The sequence below is a fragment of the Meleagris gallopavo genome, chromosome Z (genome assembly GCF_905368555.1).
Source record: "Meleagris gallopavo chromosome Z, MGAL_WU_HG_1.1, whole genome shotgun sequence".
Lineage (NCBI taxonomy): Eukaryota > Metazoa > Chordata > Aves > Galliformes > Phasianidae > Meleagris > Meleagris gallopavo.
The window spans coordinates 45,328,995-45,349,451 of record NC_139435.1 but is presented as its reverse complement, the minus strand read 5'-3'; the positions used below and the strand labels follow the sequence as shown (position 1 = coordinate 45,349,451).

General features: G+C 46.6%; 1 protein-coding gene across 1 annotated transcript; it reads left to right on the top strand.

The window, feature by feature from the left end:
* Window positions 1-3,966: 3,966 nt before the first annotated feature.
* Window positions 3,967-8,059, top strand: LOC146542242 (uncharacterized). The gene is made up of 2 exons (XM_085213470.1): window positions 3,967-4,103; window positions 4,426-8,059. Exon 2 carries the CDS (start codon window positions 4,569-4,571, stop codon window positions 6,987-6,989), a length of 2,421 nt encoding a protein of 806 aa, XP_085069596.1. The 5' UTR covers window positions 3,967-4,103; window positions 4,426-4,568; the 3' UTR covers window positions 6,990-8,059.
* The last annotated feature ends 12,398 nt before the right edge of the window (window positions 8,060-20,457 follow it).

The window sequence follows — 20,457 nt, the reverse complement described above, 5'->3', positions numbered from 1 at the left end:
CAGAGGATATGGTCCTTCAGATGGACTGAACATGTAGATAGCATGTGTTTTCAAGAGGATGCACAGAAGTCAGCACAAGAGAAAATGTGCAGGACTCCACAGCTATGAACATAACTCTATGTTCATAACAGTCTGTAAGACAGAAGTAAACCTCGTACAGACATAACATGGTGACTGTTGTCAGATGATCCTTATGTTTATTAAGGTGCAAGGGGCTGAGCAATGCCCTCATGTAATTCCTGTTGATCCAGGGAGGTAAGAACACCACCCCAAGGTTTAGTGGTCAATACACTGGAAATGTCCCGGAGCCCCTGCCTGCTGCTCTGCCCAACTTCTCAAGACATTGCATTTCCTTGCCAAGCCCCACAGACTTGCCCAGAAAGCTGTAATCAGACCCATGAAGTTACCAGGTCTGCAATCCCTTTGCCTTCTCACCAGTTATCATTTCCCCTGCTCTTCATTCTGGTTGCTGCCCACCTTTGAAGCCTGGCTGGTCTCTGTGATTAGTTGAAGTCCCACACCCCAGTCATGCTGGCAAATCTCAGCAGATGGCATCTTCCATAGTTAGCTTCCACCATGAAGCTCCATGCACTTCAGGCACTGTTCACATTTTAAATGGAAACTAACTCAGATTGTTGTTGTGGAAAAATACTTGTAAGCAGAATATGAGCTGCAGTGGAAGGAAACAAAGTCCTGCATCATCAGCTCTTCCCTTCTTCAGAGACATTTCCCTAAGCAAGAGGAGTCAGGCTAGGGTCAGTTTCAATGTTAGGAAGAGGTTGTGCACCAGAGGGTTGAACCTTCTGCTCCACTGGTTGCAGGGACACAGCCTGCTCCATTGTGGGTCTCTCCATGGGATGCAGAGTACTTCAGCATAGAGAAAATTAGAAAGGTGAAAGTACAGGTAGAGCTTAATCTGGCCATCATTGTAAAAGGTAGCAAAACTGCTTTTTAAATACATTACCAACAAAAGGAGGGCCAAGGAGGACTCCACCCTTCATTGTATGCAGCAGGGAACATCAATACCTAGGATGCGGAAAAGACTGAGGTACTCAATGCCTTCTTTGCTTCAGTCTTTAATAGAACAGTTATTCTCAGGGTACTCTGTCCCCTCAGCTGGAAAACATAGATGGGGAGCAGAATAAATCTCCCAGAGCCTCATACCAATTAAATAAGGGAATTTAGGAAAATGAGGTAGGCTGGGAGGGGGAGTCCCCAAGCAAGGACCTGTTTCCACTCCCCTCTCTCCCCTCCTTTGCCTGATGGTGAAAGGGGAGGGGATTCATCACCACTTTCCTTCTGACAGATCTTCATGCTGGCAATTTGTTCTTCCTAGTCACTGCTTTTCAAATGCCAAGTGCAGGTCTCAAGGAGAATAACAGCTGCCCTTTCCTCACATTCTTCTGCTGATCACCCGTGTTGGGTTGGAACTTGATGATCCTTAAGGTCCCTTCCAACCCAAGCTATTCTATGATTCTATGACTCTATGATTCTATGATTCTGTGATTCTGTGATTCCGTGATTCTGTGATTCTATGATTCTATAATTCTATGTTGGTGTCATGGTTTCATGATTTTTCATTATCGGTGTTCCACATCATAACATCATGCAATGCACTGGGGGTTTGACTGCTGATGCTCAAGTTCCGGGTGCCTGTCCAGAGGAGAAGAGCAGCTACGTTTCCCCAGGGGGCTTTGCGGTCAGCGAGGAGATATAACTCCCGGCAAGGTCACCTGATGCTCTCTTCTTTGCCTGCGCTGCTTCGCTTGCGCTTCTCTGCCTGCGCTTCTCTGCCTGCGCTTCTCTGCCTGCGCTTCTCTGCCTGCGCTTCTCGCCTGCGCTTCTCTGCCTGCGCTTCTCATCTCAGCGTTGTGGTAAGGCCGATCCACCATCAATTTCACATTCTCTCTCCTTATAAAATTCTGTTGATACCATATTTAGTAAATTACTTTGTTTTACCTCAGATTGTTGCCACTGTTTTCAATTATTTCGGGGTCCCTTATTTTTTTTTTTTTTTCCGGGGGCGCGGATCCGCGGATCCCTCCGCCCTTCTAGTCACGGAACCGGGCCGAACCAGCCCGTAAACCGTTGACATTCTTGGTGGAGAATGCGGGCAACAGTTGCTTTTTAGCTTTTTGAACAAATCTCTCTCTCCGCTCTCAGACAGCTTCATTGGGAAAGTTTATCTGTTTCACCAGTACTGTCTGAAAGCGTGACCTTGAAAAGTCCAGGCGGACGGCCAATACTCTAGGATATTTGTAAACTTTGAGCCTTGCTATCTTGTTTCTGTAAAAGAAAAAAAAAAAAAAGAGAAAAAAATGCTTTCTCTACTGAAACTGCCTTTTAAGGGGCTGCATGCCACTGTCTCTTCTTTCTTAATGCTAAAAACATACTGGGCCTTAATTAAGTTCACCACTTTGCTCTATGGAGCAATAGGTATATATAGCCAATTGAAAACATGGATGGAAATAACTATGTGGCATCTGCATATTATGTGGCATACCATTCCAGAGGGAGCTGCTAATTTTACAGGGTTGGGGATTTTTAAGCAGGTTTCCAGCCTCTCCTTTGAATTCTTTATGCGGATTTTCAATGCTCACCTGATCACGTTATTAATCTCCGTGAATGTACTGCTCACCATTTCACTTATTATTAGTATTTATTATATTTTGAGGAAGTCTGCCCCAAAACCAGTAAATACTGAGTGGCAGGGAATGTGGAGAGGCCTGGGTGAGACTTTAGAGAGATGGAAATCTTCGGTGTCATGGAACTTTACTCCAGAACACCTGAAAGACCCTGAAAATTTAAACAGATATTTGAGACAGGAATGTCGCGGCTCGGGAAGATCTGAGGAGGCCCAAATTATTTGGGGCCTGGCTAATGCTTACCGGGCCTTATTCAATACTATCCTGGAGAGGGAGAGAGTTTGTGAAATTGAAAAGGAGAGTCTCAGGGAAACAGTGCAAAATGAGCGAGAGAGTATCCTGGTCGAGAGAAACAGCCTCCAATCTGAGAGAGATGCCCTCCGAATTGAGAGAGACTCCCTGCAATCCAAACTCAACAGTCTTCAATCTCAACAAGACACCCTCCAATCTGAGCTAGATACTCTCATAATCGAACGAGACAGGCTCCGAGCTGAACTGGAGGATGAGAGCATTGGAACTGACCAACCTGATCAACTACAGGAAGCACCACAATTGATGTCACTTGCCCCTGTAAGAGGACGGAAAATGAAACGAATCTCGACTCAGTTAGAAGAGAAGAAAGAAGAGGAGAGAGGTCCAGAGGAGTGGCTCCAAGATCCACAAGAAGCACCCCTAAGTCCAGGGGAGGGGCCCTCAGTAAGACCACGGTCACCGGCGCCAATGAGGGCAACAAGAAGTCCCGAAAGAGTAAGAGGTGAGCAAGATATCGTTACTATTGTTGATCGATCTCTGAAAATGAATGAAATTCGAAGTCTGAGAAAAGACTTTTCACGTCACCCAAATGAGCCTATTGCCACTTGGTTACTTCGATGTTGGGACAATGGGGCCAACAGTGTGTGGCTGGATAGTAGAGAAGCTCGCCAACTGGGTGGCATTGCTAGGGACTCAGCCATTGACAGAGGTATTAGTACATGCCAGAACCAGGCCTTTACCCTCTGGAAGCGGATGTTGTTAGCTGTAAAAGAAAGATACCCCTTCAAAGATGGTCTGATGCCTGAGAAAAAGAAATGGGCTGATATGGAAGAAGGCATCTGTTATTTAAGAGAATATGCTGTGGTGGAAATGCTACATAGCCCCGATTTCATTCCTGACGAGCCAGACCAAGAGCATGATCCCGAGAGAGTCAGGTGTACACCAAACATGTGGCGTACATTCACAAAGACCGCACCAGAAAGGTACGCCAGCACATTTGCAGCAATGTATGGCAGAGGGGAAAGAAGACCCCTTATAAGTGAATTGGTTAATAAACTTCAAGACTTTGAGTTACATTTAAGCCCTCTGCGAGCTTGTGTTTCAGCCATTACAAAAGTAGCTGAAAAGCTGGACAGAATGGAGAACAAACAAGAAGATATAATAGACAAACTATCAACCGTGCCTGAAGCTGATAAATCCGTGGAGGTAACGGATACATCAAATGGGGACCAGAATTCCCAAAACAGCCTATTGGAGGGGCTCATCAACTTGATTTCCTCCCAGCCGGTGGCATCTAATGTCTCAGCCATCAAAAGAAGACGTTCTCCTGCTCGAGCAAGTGACAACAGTAAGACCACATCACGTTTTGCCTTGTGGCATTACCTACGTGACCATGGAGAAGATATGAAGGAGTGGCATAAACAACCTACTCCTGTACTTCAAGCACGGGTAAGAGAGTTACAAGACAAATCAGCCACCAAGGTGAACTTCTCTAAAAAGATTGCTCCAGTTGCTGCAGACAATGAAGGTAACAAATAGAGGGGCCCTGCCCCCAGCCAGGGGGGGGAAAGGGATAATAGAGTTTATTGGACTGTGTGGATTAGATGGCCTGGCACATCAGAATCACGAAAATATAAGGCCCTGGTGGATACTGGTGCACAGTGCACTCTAATGCCCTCGAGTCACCAAGGGACAAAATCAATTTATATTCATGGGGTGACTGGAGGTTCCCAAGAGCTGACTATGTTGGAGGCCGAAATCAGCCTCACTGGTAAAGACTGGCAAAAGCACCCTATTGTGACTGGCCCAGGGGCTCCATGCATACTTGGTATTGATTACCTCAGAAGGGGATATTTTAAGGATCCCAAAGGGTATCGATGGGCCTTTGGAATAGCTGCTGTAGACACAGAAGGTGTTAAGCAGTTGTCTATTTTGCCTGGCCTGTCAGAAGATCCATCTGCCGTGGGGTTGCTACGAGTGAAAGAGCAACAAGTACCGATTGCTACAAAAACGGTGCACAGACGGCAGTACCGCACCAACAGGGATTCCTTGCTCCCCATTCAGAAGCTGATTCACCAACTAGAGAATCAGGGAGTGATTAGCAAGACTCACTCACCTTTTAACAGCCCCATATGGCCAGTGCGTAAAGCCAGTGGAGAATGGAGGCTGACGGTGGACTACCGTGGCCTGAATGAAGTCACACCCCCATTGAGTGCTGCTGTGCCAGATATGTTAGAACTCCAATATGAATTGGAGTCAAAGGCAGCCAAATGGTACGCCACCATTGATATTGCTAACGCCTTTTTCTCCATTCCTTTGACCAAAGAATCTAGGCCACAGTTTGCTTTCACCTGGAGGGGCATTCAGTATACCTGGAATCGTTTGCCCCAGGGGTGGAAACATAGCCCAACCATTTGCCATGGGTTGATCCAAGCTGCACTGGAACAGGGAGGTGCTCCTGAGCACTTACAGTATATTGATGACATCATCGTGTGGGGCAACACAGCAAAGGAAGTTTTTGAGAAAGGAGAGCAAATAATCCAGATCCTTCTGCGTGCTGGTTTCGCTATTAAGCGAAGCAAAGTGAAAGGGCCTGCCCAGGAAATTCAGTTCCTAGGTATAAAGTGGCAAGATGGCCGTCGTCACATCCCAACAGATGTGATCAACAAAATCAGTGCCATGTCTCCACCCACTAATAAGAAAGAGACACAATCGTTCCTGGGTGTAGTGGGTTTTTGGAGAATGCATGTTCCAAACTACAGCCTCATTGTAAGCCCTCTTTATCAGGTGACACGGAAGAAGAATGATTTTATGTGGGGTCCTGAGCAGCAGCAGGCTTTTGAGCAGATTAAACAAGAGATAGCCCGTGCCGTGGCCCTGGGGCCAGTACGGATGGAACAGGATGCGAAGAACATCCTCTACACTGCTGCTGGAGAGAAAGGTCCCACTTGGAGTTTGTGGCAAAGAGCCTCAGGAGAGACCCGAGGCCGACCCCTGGGATTCTGGAGTCGGGCGTACAGAGGGTCTGAAGAGTGCTACACTCCAACTGAGAAGGAGATCTTAGCCGCGTATGAGGGGGTTCGGGCTGCTTCCGAAGTAATCGGTACAGAAACACAGCTCCTTCTGGCACCTCGACTGCCAGTGCTGAACTGGATGTTCAAGGGAAAGGGTCCCTCCACCCATCATGCTACTGATGCCACTTGGAGTAAGTGGATTGCGCTGATTACGCAGCGAGCGCGGATGGGGAATCTCAACCGTCCAGGAATCCTAGAGGTGATCATGGACTGGCCTGAAGGCAAAAAGTTTGGAACACCGCCAGCAGAAGAGATATCACGTGCTAAAGAGGCCCCACCATATAATGAACTACCCGAAAATGAGAAGACATATGCCCTATTCACAGATGGATCGTGTTGTATTGTGGGGAAACACCGCAGATGGAAAGCCGCTGTGTGGAGCCCCACACGACAAGTTGCAGAGGCCACTGAAGGAAAAGGAGAATCGAGCCAATTTGCAGAGGTAAAGGCTGTCCAACTGGCCTTGGATGTTGCTGAACGGGAGAGGTGGCCAATGCTTTATGTTTACACTGACTCGTGGATGGTGGCAAATGCTCTATGGGGATGGTTACAGCAGTGGGAGCAAAACAACTGGCAAAGAAAGGGTAAACCTATTTGGGCTGCTGACCTGTGGAAAGATATTGCTGCCCGAATAAAGAATATGGTTATAAAGGTGCGTCACGTAGATGCCCATGTGCCCAAGAATAGGGCTACTGAAGAGCAGCAAAATAACCATCAGGTAGACAGAGCTGCCAGAATTGAGGTGGCCCAAATAGATCTGGACTGGCAGAACAAGGGTGAATTATTTCTAGCCCGATGGGCCCATGAGACCTCAGGCCATCAAGGGAGAGATGCGACATATAAGTGGGCTAGAGACCGAGGGGTGGATTTAACTATGGATGCTATTGCGCAAATCATTCACGACTGTGACACGTGTGCCACAATTAAACAAGCCAAGAGAATGAAACCTCTCTGGGAGGAAGGGCGATGGCAAAAGTACAAATATGGGGAGGCGTGGCACCTTGCCACGATCTCGTAATGGTAAGCGTTATGTGCTCACCATGGTGGAGGCAACAACTGGGTGGCTTGAAACCTATGCAGTACCCCACGCTACCGCCCGAAATACCATACTAGGTCTTGAGACACAAGTCCTGTGGCGACATGGTACCCCAGAAAGAATTGAGTCAGATAATGGGACTCATTTTAAAAATTCTCTTGTAGATACCTGGGCTAAAGGTCATGGTATTGAGTGGATTTACCATATTCCCTACCATGCACCAGCCTCAGGTAAGATTGAACGATACAATGGGTTGTTAAAAACTATGCTGAAAGCAATGGGAAGCGGTACATTTAAGCACTGGGAGAAGCATTTGGCAGAAGCCACCTGGTTAGTCAATACCAGAGGATCTATCAATCGTGGTGGTCCAACCCAGTCCAGCTCCCTACACACTGTAGAGGGAGATAAAGTCCCTGTTGTACATGTAAAGAATATGTTGGGAAAGGCAGTTTGGGTTATTCCAGCCTCTGAGAAGGACAAACCTCTTCGTGGAACTGTTTTTGCCCAGGGACCTGGGTCCACTTGGTGGGTGATGCAGGAAAACGGGGATGTTCAATGTGTACCGCAAGGGAACTTGATGTTGAGGGAGTGCAGTCAGTAATTCCTAGTGCGTGTGTTTATATTTTGTTTGTATATATTAAGCATGATGTAGTGATGTGGAATAAGGGGTGGAATGTCATGGTTTCATGATTTTTCATTATCGGTGTTCCACATCATAACATCATGCAATGCACTGGGGGTTTGACTGCTGATGCTCAAGTTCCGGGTGCCTGTCCAGAGGAGAAGAGCAGCTACGTTTCCCCAGGGGGCTTTGCGGTCAGCGAGGAGATATAACTCCCGGCAAGGTCACCTGATGCTCTCTTCTTTGCCTGCGCTGCTTCGCTTGCGCTTCTCTGCCTGCGCTTCTCTGCCTGCGCTTCTCGCCTGCGCTTCTCTGCCTGCGCTTCTCATCTCAGCGTTGTGGTAAGGCCGATCCACCATCAATTTCACATTCTCTCTCCTTATAAAATTCTGTTGATACCATATTTAGTAAATTACTTTGTTTTACCTCAGATTGTTGCCACTGTTTTCAATTATTTCGGGGTCCCTTATTTTTTTTTTTTTTTCCGGGGGCGCGGATCCGCGGATCCCTCCGCCCTTCTAGTCACGGAACCGGGCCGAACCAGCCCGTAAACCGTTGACAGTTGGTTGGTCCTATTCTTCTCATTTGCTTTTGGCTATGTCCCTTCCAGACACAGACAGTCTTCCTTCCAAGGACCCTAGGCTAGGAGCAGGGGAGTATCACTTGTTGTCCTCACTACAGAATCACAGAATCACAGAAACACCAAAGTTGGAAAAGACCTACAAGATCATCCAGTCCAACCATCCACCTATCACCAATAGTTCTCACTAAACCATATCCCTCAACACAACATCCAAATGTTCCTTACACACCTCCCAGGGCAGCCCATTCCAGAGCCTGACCACTCTTTCAGAAAAGTAGTATTTCCTAATGTACAGCCTGAATCTCACCTGGTGCAGCTTGAAGCCATTCCCTCTAGTTCAATCACCAGCTACACAAGAGAAGAAGTCAACCCCCAGCTCACTTCAGGTAGTTATGGAGAGCAATAAGGTCTCCCCTGAGCCTCCTCTTCTCCAGACTGAACAATCCCACCTCCTTCAGCCGCTCCTCATAAGGCCTGTACTCCAGACCCCTCACCAGCTTTGTCGTCCTTCTTTGAACCCACTCCAGAGCCTCAATGTCTTTCTTGCAGTGAGGGGCCCAAAATTGCACACAGTACTGGAGGTGCAGGCTCACCAGAGCTGAGTACAGGGGGACAATCATTTCCGTGTTCCTGCTGGCAATGCTGTTTCTGATGCAAGCCAGGATACCGTTTGCCTTCTTGGCCACCTGGGCACACTGCTGGCTCATGTTCAGCTGAGCATCAATTAATACCCCCAGGTCCATTTCCTCTACGCAGTCTTCCAGCAACTCTGCCCCAAGCCTGTAGCATTGCCTGGGGATGTTGTGGCCAAAGTGCAGGATTCGGCATTTGGCCTTGTTGAACCTCATCCCATTGGCTTCAGCCCAGCTATCCAGCCTGCCCAGATCCCTCTGTAGGGCCTCACTATCCCCAGGCAAATTGACACTTCCAGCCAACTTGGTGTCATCTGCAAACTTACTGAGGGTGCACTCAATGCCCTCATCCAGGTCATCAATAAAGATATTGAAGAGGATAGGCCCCAGCACCAACCCCTGGGGAACAATGGACCACCACTGGCCAAGTGCCTGGAGAACATAAGCAATCAAATAATGAGCAGTAGAACTTGTGAGGTCGGTGGTGCACCTTGGTTGTCTTAAATGGCCAGTACTGGCCCTGCAATTCTGCAGGCAGGTCTGAGCCAGCGGTAGGGTGGGCAGCATTGCCTCCTGTCTTCTATGTCTCAAAAGGTGGGTTATTCAGGCTAAGGAAGATGCAGCCTCCCTTCAACTTGGGAGACATTTCCCCCTTTGATATTTCTGTTTTTAAATTCAACAGCAGTCTACAAGTCAAGGGAATTCCCACATCTCCCAACATAAAGCCCTGTGCTGTGTCTAAAAGAGAATTATAGAAGAAATACTCATATGTGGACATAATATACATATATGCACACATGCACAATGCTATAGGGTACCAGCAAGGAGGATTGCTGTCCTTTCTTCTCTAGCAGGCAGATAGTATACTCCAGCCCCTCAATCCGTACTGCCCCAGCATCAAGAGGAGGATGCTGCAAGACAGGGGAGGAGATGCAGGCACAGGCAGGGGAGTGACAGGATATTTTCAGATGGTGCATTTCCATCCACTGAATAGCAGAGTCTCTCTCCTGCTCCATCATCTCTTGTGCCAGACACAGCCAGCTCACAGCTGGGAAGGGGAGAAGACTGCAGCCCAGTGCTGCACATGTGCTTAGCACAGATCCATCTGTAAGGATATGCAAAGCCAGAGCCAAATATGTGAATCTCACATTCTGCACGCAAGGCCTGGCAGACCACTTGTATTCATTAATACTCCTGGGCTTCCTTGTGTCAGCATGAACCACACATATGCAAGACACAATTAAATTCAGTTGATTTGTTGGAAAGATGTTGCCCTTATATGCTGCAAGGTGACCTCAGGTCCTGAGATCAAGGGCTTTATTCAAGAAAATATCCCTTGCTTGGCTGTCATTATATCCTCCAATAAAACATGTCACACTATCATATTTCTTCCTCCTGTTTGCCTTTCCATACAAAATAGTTCTGGTCTTCTTAAACTTCTCCTCATGTGGTTTCTCCTCCCCAGGCATTGCGTAATTTTCACTGCCATACCCTGGACCTCTTCTCTCATACAATAGCCTCCTTTAATCTCTTTTCCAGTGAGAGCCAGTCATCTGCCACAATGTTTTCAGGATATGAGAAGGGAAAATGTTTTCCACATCTCTAATTGTATCACATTGGGACTGCAGCAGAGCCACGTTCTCCCCAAGTATCAGCATCCCCTTATTAAATGGTTCGCCTCCATGAAACTGGCAGCACTCATCAGAGCCAGCCTTGACCTGACCCTCCTCTGAAAGAGGAAGAGTGCCGGAGGCTGGGGTCGCTCCTTTGCTTTGCTTCTTTTCTATAAGGGACCATGGGAAATCAGATCTGACAGACACAAGGAATGAGCAGGGGAAGTGCAGACCCTAAGGAATGAATCTACGGGATGGCAGACAGCAGCAGCATTCAGGCTTGTTAAGAATAAAACCTCTCAGAGCTTAAAAAAAAAAAAAAAAAAAAAAAAAAAAAAAAAGCTGAGAGGAAAAGGAGGAAGGGATGGGAGCACAGAAGACAGAAAAAAAAAAAAATTACTTGCTAACATGTAAGGTGGTCCACAAAAGGGTGAGCTGGCCCACAGGGATACGCAAGCAGCGCTGGTGAGCAGCTAAAGAGGTCAAGTAGGAATCATATGACAAGGGCATGAGGAAAAATCAACAGAAGGAAGGCTCTCACTGTCAGTCTGAGTGGCAGGACACAGAAAAAGGAGAAAAGACCAGAAGCAGGATGCTCCTGGGGCTAATTAAGGGAATGCTTCTGTGCGAGGCAGGTGCCTATCTTCTTGACTGACAGAGAGGAAGGGAAGATCATATTGCCAGAAACCAAGCTGAACAAGCAAGACAGGTGGAAAGGGAAATGAATTCCCCAGCAGACACTGAACAAGGGGTTCCACTTCTTGCTGCAGGGCACTGCCTGCACACTTGTAAAGGCCAGGCATCACCTCACTGGCCTCACCTCACTCCAGGGTTTTTCCTAAAAGCAGATCCAACAAGGGCAGCCAAGCCACTTCTGCGACAGAGAGGTCTAGGAATGGAGCTGTGCAAAGGATGACAAGGTCTTCAGACTCACCATCATCCTTGCTTCTCTGCTCTGAGCTCACCTCTCCTGGTGGACTAAGGGAACCACCAATGCTGGTTCCATGACCGGTGGAGTCTCACCCCATTGGCACAGAGCAGAAGTTCACCACCTCCCAGCACATATTCCCAGACTGTGGTGGTGTTTTCTTGCCATTATTCACACTGTCCAGCTGAATGCCTGATAAAGAGAAAGGTACGTGAATTCTGTAAACTCTGTTTCCTGTGCATCTGTTTCAGACCAATCCCATCATTCCCATCTTTAAACACTTCCCTGGCAAGTGTTAAGCATAGACACTTAACAGATAGTATTAGACAACACTAATATGTGAAAACAATTTTTTAAATATAAAATGCCACTAGCTGTAAGAAACCACAATAAGGGTGTAAAAGCACTGCAGCTGCAAGTTAGGCTCAAAATACCTCATTACTCATATTTCTCAATGAATATCTCTTCTTGGTGTTGTGTATGGAAAAGCTTAGAATGGAAACAACAACACCTCCTGTTGAGATGCTCAGAAACTGCCTGCTTTTCTCCAGAGGTCTTCTTTCAGCACAGAAGCTAAGACTGCTGGAGGATGTTTTCAAATGCTTTGTTTATAACAGGCAGACAGAACTCCTGTGTTTATGAAGGGATTTATTTCAACTCCCACGGACCAGGGGAGCCCTTCAACCTCTGCTGGCTCCACCAGGGGAGAGCAGCTTTCAGATCAGCTTCTGGTGTTAACCATAAGACATCTTGAAGCTCTGTAGCTTTCAGTTGCCTTGTCAACGTCTCCTCCTTGGTCTGTCCCACTGCCACATCAGCTGGTTCAAAGGAGAGTGGACAGCAGGCCACTGACTCTAGGTAGGTTTCCATGTCTAAAAGACAAGGTAATGGAAAGGAATTGCCTGGCAACGAGTCATTTGTGTCCAAAAGAGGGGGACAAAGTAGTCATTATAAACACTTCTGGACAGGGTCAAAAGATTCCTAAATTATATAAAAGTAACTGATATTTGAATGACAGGAGCTACCTTTCACTTGGTGCTGCTACAGCATACAGTACAACGAAGAAATGTTTCATGATATCCCTGCACATTACCGGAATGTAAATACAGACATATTCATAAATAATATCAATTCCCAATGCTGATATCAATGGCAGTTTCATCAACTTATAACTAGAGCTGTGTTACAGGGAAAATGCAACGGTGTGCAGAGAATATAATATTTTACCAGACACATTTTATACTCAAGGAGTGGACATCTTATGGGAAGGTTTGAAGACACCCTTAGAAATCTATTATTTTCTACCATTCTATTGCAAGTGTCTGATTATTTTCAGCCTTTTTAATTATTAAGCCTTTTTTGATTGTACACATGGATGTGGAATTTAATTTTTCCATCAGCAAACCTCTCTGTGGTATTGAACATGAAATACAGAACCAATGAATCAAAGACACTGTGGTCACACTAAAGAACTTGTTGATAAATATCAAGGTGCTAAGGAGAAACAAAGACACTTTCACTTTACTGTTGTGCAGTCAGTAAGGACCTTGATGACAAGAACACTCTAGAAGTCATTTGTTGTAGTTTCATGGAACTTAAAACTTTGCTGCTTAAGCAGCTTCAGCAGTTTTCTCTTTGGAGGCAGCTGCCTCCCCACACACCTCCAATCCAGATAGTAGAAAACTTGTCGTTTGGGACATCTTTATGTCTTCTGCTGAAATATGAATCTTGTGTGGTGGAAAACCAATCTGGAGCCTAGAAGACAACGTTAAAATAGTCAACAATCTAAAAAATATATACACCAGTTTACCATTACTTATTATTTTCCTAGTCTGAAAGTAGAAAATAGGTTTTGCAGGGGAATCACTCAGTTTGAAGAGAGTTTATACCGAAAAAAAACAACTGCTTGTATGTGAGCAAAACTTTATACTCTCTGACTTGTTCATTCTTGTTATCCAGGGATGAAAGGAGAACATATGAGCAGGTTTCTACAAAACTGAAGACTCAACAAAAGAAAATCAGACAAGGGATCCCAGTGTTTTTGCAACTGCTAAAAAGATGAAAAGAGATTTTATAATACGATAACACTTGAGTAAAATCATAGGAAATATTCAGCTAGGTCTTATTTTTCATTTGTTTCAAATGAAGGGCTGTAAGCATCTGAATGTGTGAATGAAACTGCTGATACTATCTTTTTGCTTGATGGTTTTACCTTTCCAGTATCAAGTTGCAATTAAGAGTGGCTTCAGGCAGAGTTTGTGGGAAAGAATTTGAAATCATGTACCTTTTGGACAAAAGACATGCCTCCTGCCACGTCTAAAGACAATCAGTCCACCAGTGCCACCAATCTATTATATCTCTTCTTCACAGATGCAGTCAAGCCAAGGGTTAAGGCAAAAGCTGTAAGAAGCTGTGAATGTCTGTGTAAGAACAATCAGACTCACACACAATTGTATGGTCTCCATTCTTAAAAGCAACTTCAGTATCACATGGTCTCATACACCTATCTCCTCACCAGTACATTTCTTCTCCTCTCATCACTGTGTGAGGGACAGTGAAATAATTTTATTCTTCAAACTCAGTTGCGAGGAAGAGGCTTGGACCAAAGCCCACAGTCTTACAATAAAGTTCAAATGGTGAAACACAACTTTTAGTCTTCACCCAAAGAAGTGTGCTGCCATGTTTATTGTATTTAAAACCAGCTGCAAAAAGTATCTGTCTTTTAAAGAAAGATAGCACTCTGCAATCATTGTCTTCTCCCAAATGACATTAAATTGCATGTATTACTGAGAAACACCCTTTAGTATGAGGCAAACTGTCTGAAAGAAATAAAAGATTATTTTTTATAATTTAGGACCCTTTTCAAATTATACAGTGTTTGATTGAATTCAGAAATCTCTCCCCAGGATAGGGAAGTAAACTTATAGCTGTTAATTTTAAATGAAATATGCCATAGATTTGGCATGATAGTACATTTGCACCAGTCAATGCATCCTTCTGCGACACTACACTTCTTAGTGGATATTAAACAGATAATGTACCAAAATATATGGCTTGAAGGATGTAATTAGCATTAACAGAACATTTCTGGGAGCATTTTCATGCTCTCCCATGAAAACTTTTGTCTCAGTATCCTCGGAGGGGTCATGATTTTATGGGTGTGACAGCAAATACGCTTTGACTGGATTATGTTCAGATGTTCAAAATGGAACGTAGCACTGTGGAGAGAAGCCCCAGGAAAAAAAAAAAAAAATTGACTGGACAACATCAGTTCGAAAACGTAAATTGCTTCACTCAGAATCCAGACTTATTATGAGACAAGTGGAAGGAGTTGTTGGCACTCTGGAGTCTCCAGACTGCTAGAAAAAGAAATTAGGTTGTTTTAAAAACTTCCCAGATTTTACCATGGGAAAGCATAGCATTCTGTTCATTCCTCTTACTCTTAGCATCTGCTGCATAACACTACTGGCAACAGATAAATAGTGCTATCGGGATTTCTTCTTGTCTAGTCCATTCATTTTTATATATGTTGCATATGATCACAACCAGATGTGTTATTATTAAGATCACAGCTTCAGCATATTCATTCCTGAACTTCAGCTTTCCTGAAAAGGAAAACACTTGTGTCAGGTTCTAAGAGTTTACCAGCGATCAAATATCTTCCTTATTTTCCAGCAGTCAAGGAGAAAAAAGTAGGTTTAAGCAACACCTCACCCTCCCCAACAGGTATCAGCAGCTGGACACTGTGAAGTTTTTGACTCCACAGATGCTACTTCCACAGCCACATTTTCTCAGATTATTGAGAAGATATGTAAGGTCTTAAAGGTCATAGTGGTTGTAGTGGTAATTTTGATACTATTAATCTCAGTTGCTGTTGTTTAACACTGGTGAGCAACTCAGGAGCACAATACTATTCTCATTCCCCCTGCTCCAGCATGGGGCTCCTCCATGGCTCCACACAGAGATCTGCCCATGTAGTTCCCAGTATGTTACAGGATACTAACCTCCACACAATTCCAGACCAGCTAACAACACCCTATCAGCCCCCTCTCGTCTGCACCCCTACCCAGCACAGGGACATGAGAGACGCATGCCATAGGGTGTAGCTCAAGTGCCCATTTAATGCTGCACAACAGCTATCTATATACCGGGACACGTGACCGCCCCATGAACCCGTGACCCGTCAAGTACCACCCTGAACCACCCCTGTAACTACCACCCACCTTAGCCCAAGTAACACCCACACTGAGTACCGCCCACATCTCCCCCCTCTCTATGTCCTCCTACTGTGTCCCCTACTTTCCTCTATTATATCCCTCAGTCATTAAAACAAGAATAGTTCGTAAAGGTGCAGATATACTGGATCCGCTGAAAAATTAGTCCTTATCTACGGTGTCATTGAGTAGAACCGTTCCCAACGTCTGTCACTGGGGGATTCTCCAGGGGCAAGGTCTCCTCTGTTGTTGGATTATCAGTCCGGCAAGAAGACTAGATTCCCAGGTCGTGCCTTTCTTAACATCGAGAGCGACGCCTCTGCAGGTGCCACTGTGCGTGCTATTATCAAGGAAGTATTAACCAGGATCAGCCTTGAGGTGTTCAACTTCTTGTGGTGCGCTGCCCAAAGAGGAAGAATGGGTTGCCAGTCGCCATCTTCAGATTGTCTTGTCTGCCACTGCCTTGGCTGGACTCGGGGCTGGCTTTACCCATTTCACAGGGATCCAGCACAGGCTGCCACTACCTCCCACACACGCGTACCTGCGCCCAAGCACCAAGAGCGGCTGGGGCTCTTTTGACCATACCCCATCCAGATCTCAAATGTACACCACCCCAATCGGATGGCAATCCTCCCCAAAATCATGATCACCCCTTCGATGTTCCAAGTGGTTCAAATTGTATAGAGCTCTTAATAACAACGCCGAGGGACGTTGTTTCTCCCAGAGAATCTCTCCCCCTCTCTAAAAGCTGCGAGACGTGCCCCTGCGTGGCAAGTGTCCACTCGATAATGGCCTGACTGGTGCTGTTGCCGACTGTTCCTGTGACGTGCTCGATGCCCCACAGGTACACCAGGAGCGGAACACAGCACTGCGATAACCTGGCCCATTATCAGTTTTTAGGTGCCGCCGCACACCAAGAACCACCACTGCTTGACACAAGGCTTGCACGCAGTGTCGAGCTGTCTGAGCCATTAATGCAGTAGCCCATATCATTCCACTGCAAGTATCTACCACAACATGTAGATACTTCTGGCACCCAAACGGTGCGTACTCGGTTACGTCCGAGTCCCACAACTCTAGGGGATGCAACCCTCGCGGGTTCACCCCTGGATGTAGTGTTGGCAAGTCAGCAGAACAGGTCGAGCAAGCCGCCACAATCTGCTTAGCAGCAGGTAGCGGTAAGTTGTAAAGGTGAGCGAGGGCCAAGGCACTTTGGTGATATAGCTGCTGCAAACACTTTGCAGCTGTGGCTGTGTCTATGTTAGCCGTGTAATATGCTGCGTCAGCCAGCTTGTTGCCCTCTGAGATAAAGCCAGGCAACTTCAAGTGACTGTTGACATGCATGAAGAAGACAGGAACCATGCGCAGGGACAGCGCATTATAGAAGGCAACTGCGGTGGGAGTAGTGCCCCCAATACAGTCCCTGCACAACGTAGCCATGCGAAAGCAATACTGGCTATCAGTTACCACATTCGCAGGTTCTGCCTTGCTAAGTTGCAGAGCTAACAGCACCGTCTTCAGCTCCAATTGTTGGGTAGATGTATCTGGGCAGATCTCAACCCATTTGCACCACTGCCTCCCATTGTGCCACACCACAGCATATTTCCCAGTTTTCCCCGAAGCGTCAGTGAAAAGGGTATGACCAAGTAGGGGCTGATCACTGTCTGGAACCCGCGATATAACTGTCAGCAGCTTACATAGCGTCCCCAGTGAGGTAGTTTGCACTGCTCTTACCTCACCGAAAAAACCCTCCAAACTGGCTTGTACCGCAGGACTATTCTGAAGATATTGCACCCAAATGTCCCCTGCAATCTCAATGGACACGGACTTGGGCTCCTCCCCCATGAGAGTGGTAACCTTTTGCCGCACCCAAGAAATGGCTTGACTAATAAGAGTGCCCCACTGTGGCAAAGCACCTTTGGGCACTGCCATATAGCCCCATAAGATTGGTTGCTGTATTCCCCTTTGATGTAACACTATTATGGCTTCCTCTTGCTGTAAACCAATGTGACCCTGTAGTCTCTCCCTTGGGACCCGACGATAGAGCGCTGCGGATTGCATGTGAGACAACAGAGAAGAGATTATATGTTTTTGTTGCAATGAAAACTCTCATGGAGCTGCTACATCTGTATCACCTTTGAGATCTTTGGTTAGGATTTTCATATCCACCAGCACCAATGGCACGAACTGTTGGAGCCATTGTATAGCCTCTATGAGAAGCTATAAGTCATTCAGGGTTGTCACTGCCGTATTCACCAAGATCTGCAGCTGAATCAGATGCTTCTCCAACAGGGTACCTAAATACTTGATACGAAACATTCTTTGAGTCTTGTCTTCCCCCACTTTCAGGCCTCTTGCTAACAACCCCTCCCAAAGGTCCTTTTCTATGTCAGGTGTCAATTTTTCCCCAGCTACCAAAATGTCATCCATATTGATTCACCATGAGCAGTGGGTACTTCTCTCGAAAGGGTCTCAGGGCCAAAGTGACATACATCTGACAAATGGTGGGGGAATTTTTCATACCTTGTGGCAGTACAGTCCATTGGTACCGCCTTGCCAGTTCTCTTGCATTATTAACAGCTAGGACCGTCATGGCGAACCTAAGAGAATCATCTGGATGTAGGGGAATGCTAAAGAAGCAATACTTCAGGTCAATTAGCAGACACTGCCAGGAGTCACGCACCATGGATGGTAAAGGTAATCCCAGCTGTAAAGGCCCCATATCCTGCAAAACTGCATTGACTCCTCAAAAATCATGCAGCGGTCGCCACTGACCTGACTTCTTTTTGATTACAAAAATCTGGCAATTCCATGGGCTCGTGGATGGTACCAAATGTCCCATAGTGACCTCCCGATTGACTAATTCATTAATAGCTTTCAATTTTTCCAGAACGAGGGGCCACTGAGAAATCCATACTGGGTCATCACTTTTCCAGGTCATTTTCCAGCAGGTTACTTTCCCATCAGCCCCAACTAAAAATCCGGACCACCATCTAACTTGCCTTCAATGGAAATGCGCACACGAATAGCAGTAAGTGCATTATGCCCAAGCAGCGGAATCGGAATGTCCATGACATATGGCCTAATCAGGCTCAACTCCTTCCAGTTGCCATCCTCATCTTGATAACTAAGAATAACAGGATATACACTACGCTGTATATCAAAAATCCCACCAACCCCACCGCACCAGCCACTTCCCTACAGGCATTGCACTCACATCCACACCTGAATCCAACAACACATCACAGTACCACTTCAGTGGCGTCGGTGTCAACAATCCTGTGATGCAAACCTGAATTCAAATGAGAGGTCTATTTTTACCCAGCTCAAGAGAGAGGGCCATAAGCAGAAGTCCTGCCTGCAGCGTAGGCAAACAGCCTGTTGCCCTAGCCAGGATCTGACTGCCATTTGTAGACTGAGGAGGTACTTCTACCCCCAGATCTACTGCCCCTGACACAACTACAACAGTTCCAGGTGTCACCGGCTGTTCTAGTGTTTGGCAGTTCCATGTTTGGGACAGTGGGGGACCTTCTTTGACTTTTAGTTGTGCTCCTGATCCGGCCCCGGCCACAGTGCTCCCCAGGAGAGCGGGGCCGTTCTGTTGTTCTCCTTTGGGACAATTGTAATGCGCTGCTGGGAGCAATGTCCCACCCTCACAGCAGCTGATTCATTTCCCTGATATCTATTTGAGCAGATGTGAGCTACATGAGGTCTGCCACACACCCAACAGGCTAATGATCTAAGAGTAACCTGTGTTCGAGTTGGACATTCCTTACGGATGTGGCCCGACTTCCCACACCCATAGCACTGCACTCTACCTAAAACTACCTGCTGTAAAGCTGCCAGAAGAGGCACCTGTTCCACCGTGCTGAATTCCCCTTTCTATCAATTCTGCTGCTGAAGCTGTCACTGGCAGACTGTCTAACACGCGTTTATACTCCGGTGTTGCTTCTGAGAGCAAGCAGTCGTATAAGACAGCATCTCGAGCCACTGCGGGCCAGCTGCTACTGTTGACTGCAGTCTGGAGGCAATCGGCAAAGCAACCAAAACCCTCACCAGGCTCCTACCGTACCAAGGTATAACTGGGTTCCTTCGTTACCGTACTACCCATGCGTTCAAAGGCCTCTCTCCCTATCCCAGCTGCAATCATCAGTGCAGGTGTCGGTAACTCTTAACTGCTGCTGCGATGATATCCACTGGCCCTGCCCAATTATTTGATCCAATTCCAAACCATGGCCCGCATGCTCTGCATCCATCTGCCCCTGTATAATAATCACCTCTGCCTGAGCCCTCACCTGCTGCTCCCACACTGTACATTGTGCCGGTGTTAAGACTGCCCTGGCCGTCTGCCACCAATCAAACATTAGCAGTCCTGATGTTGCGATGGTATCTAGAAGCAGCTGCGCTCCTGATCCCGTTATCCCTTCTGATTGAACAGCTGATCTCAACTGCAACAGAATTTTATAATCTACAGGATTCCACTGACGGGTCCCATCTGGACCCACCAGGACCGGAAAAGCTGCTGAGGGCAGGGGCGCATCAGGCTCAATGGTCTGCAGCTGACAGTCTGTTAACACACAGTCCTTAGCCTTGATAAGCCATTCCCTTCCAGTTTCTTGCAGGGCGTCATTTAAGGTAGCACCCCTGGTGTTCATCACCACCCTCCTTCCTGCCCACTCTGCTCTTCGAGCAGCTACACCCATTTCCTTGACAGTGTCTCGCATTTTAGCAGCAGGCAATACACCGCGGTCTGCGCAACTGCAGCCTCCTCTACACTCAATTCCTGTTCCGCCGGCCCAGCCCCTTCTCCTCCAATCACTGGCTTCGGTTGCTCTTGTCCCTCCCCCTTTTGCTCCAA